Source organism: Otolemur garnettii, unplaced genomic scaffold, assembly GCF_000181295.1.
Source record: "Otolemur garnettii isolate 467f Iridium unplaced genomic scaffold, OtoGar3 scaffold00051, whole genome shotgun sequence".
NCBI lineage: Eukaryota > Metazoa > Chordata > Mammalia > Primates > Galagidae > Otolemur > Otolemur garnettii.
The window spans coordinates 7,199,107-7,205,954 of NW_003852446.1; the positions used below are offsets into that span (position 1 = coordinate 7,199,107).

The 6,848-nt window shown below is 42.7% G+C and overlaps 2 protein-coding genes across 2 annotated transcripts in view; both read left to right on the forward strand.

Annotated features, from left to right (window-relative positions):
- MBTPS2 (membrane bound transcription factor peptidase, site 2) overlaps positions 1-6,848 on the forward strand; it is a 53,024-nt gene that overhangs the window by 23,499 nt on the left and 22,677 nt on the right. The window lies entirely within an intron of this gene.
- On the forward strand, positions 1,046-2,256 carry YY2 (YY2 transcription factor). The gene has a single exon (XM_012806391.2). It carries the CDS (start codon positions 1,046-1,048, stop codon positions 2,153-2,155), a length of 1,110 nt encoding a protein of 369 aa, XP_012661845.1. The 3' UTR covers positions 2,156-2,256.

Sequence of the window (6,848 nt, forward strand, 5' to 3'; positions counted from 1 at the left end):
AAAAAAAAAAAAAAAAAGAAATGAAGAAAAGTTGGTGAAGAATGCCCCTAAAAATTTCATAGGTGAAATTCTTTCAGATCTTGAAAGTACTTTTCTTTTTAATTCCAATTTAGTATAAGTTTAACAGAACACATAGAGAAGGAAACAAAGATTTTTCTTTTTTAAAGCCAACATTTACCAAGCTACTCAGGAGGCTGAGAAAAAAAAATAAGTAAAGCAAACAGGATGTTGATAAAACATCTGGTAAAACACAAAAACAACCTACTGGACACATGGCTTATCTCAAGAATGCAAAGATGGTTCGACATTAGGAAATTTATTTGAATGCTGTTGGGGGAAAAGATTCCTCATCTCAGAAGATACTGAGACAATAATTTAACAAAATTCAACATCCATTAGCTTTTTTAAAATTCTTAGTAAAAAAGGAGGAATAGGTGGATACTTCACAGTGGTATAATACTTAGAAGTATTCCTATTAAAGGACAACAAGCAAACCCGCTATCAACTATTACTGATATTAAACGTTGCTGTATCTTAGTACAATTAAAGAAGAGGGGAGAAAGTATAAATATTAGAAAGGAGCAGGCTTTTTAAATTTTTGTGCAGATACTGTCATGTGGAGGGAGGGGAGAAGACAAGAAAATCAATTTAAATAAAACACAGAAAAACAGTGAAGATCATGGTTAATAAATATCCAATAAACGATACCTATCTGGGCAGGGACGTGGAAGAGTTAACAAGCGCATGAAGTCTGCGCATGAGCACAGGGGGCTAGGCGTGGCCTTGCACGTGGTCAACCAGCGGAAGCATTGGGTTCTCACGCGCATGCGCTTCTCACCCAGAAGCACCTGCGGCTCCGGTCTTAACGGACTACTTTCTTTTGGTACTCGGTGTTTTCTTCTGGCTCCCTCCTCTCTCTGGAGCCCCCACCTTTCCGTAGGGCTCTGGGGCTCGTGCCTCTTTCCCTCAGCCTTTTAATTTTCCCACGGCCTTCCAGTCAGCTACCAACAGCCGAGTAGCCAAGACCACCACAGAGCTCTCGGCCATGGCCTCAGACGAGGCGCTCTACCTCTCCACAGAAAACTTGGACATTACCTCAGATGTGGAGCTGGACCAGATCGCTATGGATGCCATTCCTATAGAGACTATGTCCCTCGATGCCTTCGAGGAGTACGAAGATCTCAGCGGCAGTTGGATCTATGGAGGCCACAACCACCCACCTCTGATAGGGCTGCAGCCACTCTTCCTTAACAACGGGGACCCTGATCAGGACTTGATCATGGTGCAGACACAAGAAGAAGTTGTGGGGTACTATGACTCTGACAACCCACAGGCTAACAATGACTTTGAGGACCAGATGGTCATCCCGCTTGGGAACGAAGATGGCTTCTTCCGACAGACCCTTGCTTCTTTGACAGCTTCTGCATCAACATCAAAACCGACCCGCAGCAAGAAGCGCAGCAAGAAGGCCGGTAGCAAGAGTCAAACCAGCACGCTGACCAAGCAGGGAGGCAGCAGCTCGGACGTGGGCAGCAGTAGGAAGTGGGAGCAGAAGCCGGTCCAGATCAAAACCCTAGAGGGTGAGTTCTCTGTTACCATGTGGTCCCCTGTTGATCAGAAAGAGGCAGGAACTGAAAGACAAACTGATAACTCATCTCCTGATTATTCCGAGTACATGACTGGGAAGAAACTTCCTCCTGAGGGCATACCTGGCATGGACCTCTCCGATCCCAAACAATTGGCACGATTTACTAAAATGAAGCCCAAAAAGCCCAAGGAAGATGTTCCCAGAACGGTACCTTGCCCTCATAAAGGCTGCGGCAAGATGTTCCGAGATAACTCCTCGATGAGAAAACACCTGCACACCCATGGCCCCAGAGTCCACGTTTGTGCTGAATGCGGCAAAGCTTTTGTGGAAAGCTCAAAATTAAAACGGCATCAGCTAGTTCACACTGGAGAGAAGCCATTCCAGTGCACATTTGAAGGCTGTGGAAAACGTTTTTCCCTGGACTTTAATTTGCGCACTCATGTGCGAATCCATACGGGAGATAGGCCCTACGTGTGCCCTTTCGACGCTTGCAATAAGAAGTTTGCGCAGTCAACTAACCTGAAGTCGCACATCCTAACTCACGCCAAGAACAAAAGCGGCCAGTGAAAAGAAGAGAGAAGACCCTTCTCAACTCGGGAAGTGTATGCCAGCAGTTGCAGTTGAAAATAAAATTGCATCTCCTTTGTGTGTTGTTTCTAGAAAAGAGTTTTTAAAAATGAATGATACATACTTAAAGTCCACATTTTGATGGAATAGTAAAAATAAAAATTTTAAACAGTAAGCCTTTATGTAAGATAATATTTCTAAGATGTTTTATCTTGTTTTAGAACAGTGCTTATGTCAAGTTTGGTCCCAACAGGAGAATAATTCCTGAACTTTACATCAAGAGACACTTCTTTATACCACTGTGTTAAAAATGGGACTTTTTCGTAGTCTTAGAAATTTGAAATTCACTTATTTATGTCATTTTAAAATTGTATTTTCTAAATGTTTGTTTCTGTTTTTAGTAATATACTTAGTAATTTGATGTGTGGTTTTTCGGGGGAGGGGGGTGATAACTGCAAAACATTTTCTTTAAAAGTGTGAAGTTATATGCATACATGAGATATTTTTCTGCTAACAAAGTTACACAGGTTTCCTTTGCTGTCTTAACATGAAGTATTTTTCTGCTAACAAAGTAACGTTTTTTTTTGCTGTCTTAGCATGATATATTTTTCTGCTAAAAAAGTTACACAGGTTTTTGCTATCTTAACATAACATTTTCTGATAAAATAAGTTACACAGGGTTTATTTGCTGTCTTAACTTTGGTCGTGTTCCTGGATGTTAACATTTTGCATAACTATCTTTTGGCTGTATTCATTATATAGTGTTGAATATTAGATGACTTAAAAGTACTACTTTAAACCTATTTTAGTCATTGTATTGTCCTCAAAATTTTACCAAGTGCTATTTTTTAAATAATTCTTTGCCTGTTCAGTTAGAGTAGTCTGAGTTGTAGGCTATGTTGTGTATCTATTGACTTTAATATTTGATATGTACATCTTCTGTAATACAAAAAGCAAAAATAAAATGTGTTCTAAAGAAAGAAAAAAATGCAGTTTGCCTGTATAAATAGAGCAGCTAGAGGGTGGTGCCTGTGGGTTAAGGAGTAGGGCGCCAGCCCCACATACCAGAGGTGGTGGGTTCAAGCCTAGCCCCAGCCAAAAATTGCAAGGAAGAAAAAAAAAAATAGAGCAGCTAGAAAATGAAGGAAAGGGGGAGGGTGCTACTGACATCTTGTGGGTGGAGGTCAGGAATACTGTTGAACATCCTTTAATGCACAGGATAGTTCCCCCAAACAGAATTATCTAGCCAAAGTGCCAATACTGCCCCTGTTAAGCCGTGCTCTAGAGGCATACAGTACTTATAAACAGATTATTAATGGACAAGTTTGTTTCCTTGTGTTTGTTTGTTTTTTTTTTGGTTTTTGTTGTTCAGAGTCCCACCCTATGCCTTGAGCAGAGTGCAGTGGCATCATAGCTCACTGCAACCTCAGACTCAGGCTGTGAGCATCCTGCTGCCTCAGCCTCTGAAAACCACTGGGATTACAGGTGCTTGCCATGGCACCCGGCTGGGTTTTTCATTTATTTTTTTATGAGTCAGGGTCTCATTCTTGCTCAGACAAGTCCCAAACTCCTGAGCTCAAGCAGATCTCCCGCCTCAGTGGTAGGATTATAGGTGTAAGCCACCGTGCCTAGTGGACAAGTTGTTTGGATGAAGGAAACGTGTGTTCCACCACCCTCCTTGCCACTTAGCTGTCATGGGTACATGCAGAGTATGTGGTATGATGCCAGTTGCATATCTGACAAGAAAGAGGTGACTACCCAGGAAGTCAAGGGTTTGGTGCTGCTGTGTGTCCCCACCTATGTTCATTTGTTCATACCTTGTTTCTGTGACTAGCAAGATTTATAGTAGTACTCAAAATTATTTAACCCAGATTAAATTTTAGTGTATCAAAGCATGAGGGGGGGGTGTGTATATTTTAACTTTATTAAGGAAGTTGTGACAGTAGAACCAGAAAATACAGGTAAGTATCTTTTATAATCTTAAAGTGGAAAGACAATACAAAGCCATTAGAACTTAATTTTACACTTTGGGAGGCCAAGGAGGGTGGATTGCCTGAGCTCACAGGTTCGAGACCAACCTGAGCCAGAGACCCTGTCTCTAAAAATAGCCAGGCATTGTGGTGGGCACCCATAGTCACAGCTACTTGGAGGCTGAGGCAAGAGAATCGCTTGAGCTCCAAAAGTTTGAGGTTGCTGTGAGCTATGATGCCACGGCACTGTACTGACGGTGACAAAGTTAGACTCTGTCTCAGAAAAAAAAAGTTAATTTTAGCTCACATATTTTTGACTGAACAATTCCATTTCTAGGTGATTTTCCAAATATTTGCTGATGCATAATAATATAAGTAAAACTGTTTATTGCAACATTGTATGAAAATGATGTAATAGTCCTGGCTCAGTGGCTCTCCTATAATCCCAGCATTCTGGGAGGCTGAGGTAGGTGGATTGCTTGAGCTCAAGAGTTTGAGACCAGCCTGAGCAGTACTGAGACCTGGTCTCCACAAAAAATAGAAAAACTACCCAGGCATTGGGGTGGTGCCTGTGGCTCAAATGGGTAGGGCGCCGGCCCCATATGCTGATAGTCCCAGCTACTAGGGAGGCTGAGACAAGAGGATCTATCCCTTGAGCCCAAGAGTTTGAGATTGCTGTGAGCTATGACATCATGGCACTCTAGCTTGGGGCCGCAGAGTAAGACTCTGTCTCAAAAAATAAAAAATAGGGGTGGCATCTGTGGCTCAGAGGAGTAGAGCACTGGCCTCATATGCCAGAGGTGGCGAGTTCAAATCCAGCCATGGCCAAAAACTGCTAAATAAATAAATAAAGTGTAAAAAAAAGGTTAAAACAGCCTAAATGGAGGGCAGCACCTGTGGCTCAAGGAGTAGGGCACTGGCCCCATATACCGGAGGTGGTAGGTTCAATCCCAGCCCCGGCCAAAAACTGCAAAAAAAAAAAAAAAAAATTCTACAAAGAGAATTATTGGCTCGGTGCCTGTGGCTCAAGCAGCTAAGGCACCAGCCACATACACCTAAGGTGGCGGGTTTGAATCCAGCCCAGGCCCGCCAAACAACAATAATGGCTGCAGCCAAAAAATAGCTGGGCGTTGTGGCGGGCGCCTGTAATCCCAGCTACTTGGGAGGCTGAAGCAGGAGACTCGCTCGAGCGCAGGAGTTGGAGGTTGCTGTGAGCAGTGAAGCCAGGGCACTCTACCCAGGGGCTCAGCTTGGGGCTCTGTCTCAAAAAAAACAGCCTAAATGATCATTAGTAGGAAATCTTGTAAATTGATACGTTAATAAAAATAGATTACTTTATAATAGATATAAGGTACAGAATAGAAATAAATGTGCAGATATAAAATAGTTGTCTATTTTAAATTGTACATGAACTTTATGGCCACCTTGTATATAAAAGCAAAATATAGTATAAATAATTTGATACCATTAGTATTTTTGAATGATTTATCTATGTGATAGAAAAGATCATTTACTCAGGCGGCACCTGTGGCTCAAGGAGTAGGCTGCTGGCCCCATATGCCAGAGGTGGTGGATTCAAACCCAGCCCTGGCCAAAAAAAAAAAGTGAAAAGATCATTTACTCATTAAGTCCTAGACCAGAACTTATCTCTGGTTATGTCTAGAATTTAAGAACTTAGAACACTTTTTTAAAAAATGGGTCAGGCACAGCGGCTCACACCTGCAGTCCTAGCACTCTGGGAGGCCAAGGTGGGTGGATCGCCTGAGCTCAAGAGTTCAAGACTAGCCTGAGCAAGAGTGAGACCCTGTCTACTAAAATTAGAAAAACTAGCTGGGTGTTGTGGTAGGCACCTGTTTGAGGTTGCTATGAGCTGTGACACCACACTCTACCCAGGACAATAGAATGAGACTGTCTTAAAAAAAAAAAAGGGGCGGTGCCTGTGGCTCAAAGGGGTAGGGTGCTGGCCCCATATGCCAGAGATGGTGGGTTCAAACCTAGCCCCGGCCAAAAACTGCAAAAAAAAAAAAAGAACATTTTATAATCTGAATATGGTACATTGAACATGTATTAAACTAAGTATCCGGTTGCTCTATAGCTGAAAATAACAGTGCCTTAAACCCTCATGAAACATTCCAAATGTAAGTAGTTCAGCATTGGCATAATTCTGTGATTTAGGAAACTCGGGCTATTTCTGTCTTGTTAGCTCTGCCATTCCCAACATGCATCTTCTACGCCAAGAACTCAAAGTTCAATTTCATAATAGCAACATTTCAAACCATAGGATAGGGTTGTCCCTATCACTTCACTCACATCCTAGTGCTAGTAATGGCTACCACCCCGTGATAAAAATTGTAGTAGAAAAGGGAAGATTAGGTATGAGGGGAGGGGCTATCCAATGGTGTGAATAACACCTGGCTCTGGAGGGTAGGGGTGGGGAGCTCTAATAGTAGTAGTTGCTGGTTTCTGTGGCCAATTACATGCTGCCAACCTATAGCTTCTGAAGGAAGAATTGGGAAGAGATGCACATAATTGGTTCTGGCAAGCCGGTAAAAACAGGCTCCAGCCTACCTCTGCCTTCATATAACCATCTCTACCATAAGATAGGATATAAGATGTTAAGAAAAAAAAGTTTGGCTCGGCGCCTATAGCTCAACCGGCTAAGGCGCCAGCCACGTACACCTAAGGTGGCGGGTTCGAATCCCCAGCCCGGACCCGCCAAACAA

Bases quoted from the DNA above. Each gene is read 5' to 3' on its own strand.
- YY2 (XM_012806391.2), top strand. From the start codon at position 1,046: ATGGCCTCAGACGAGGCGCTCTACCTCTCCACAGAAAACTTGGACATT.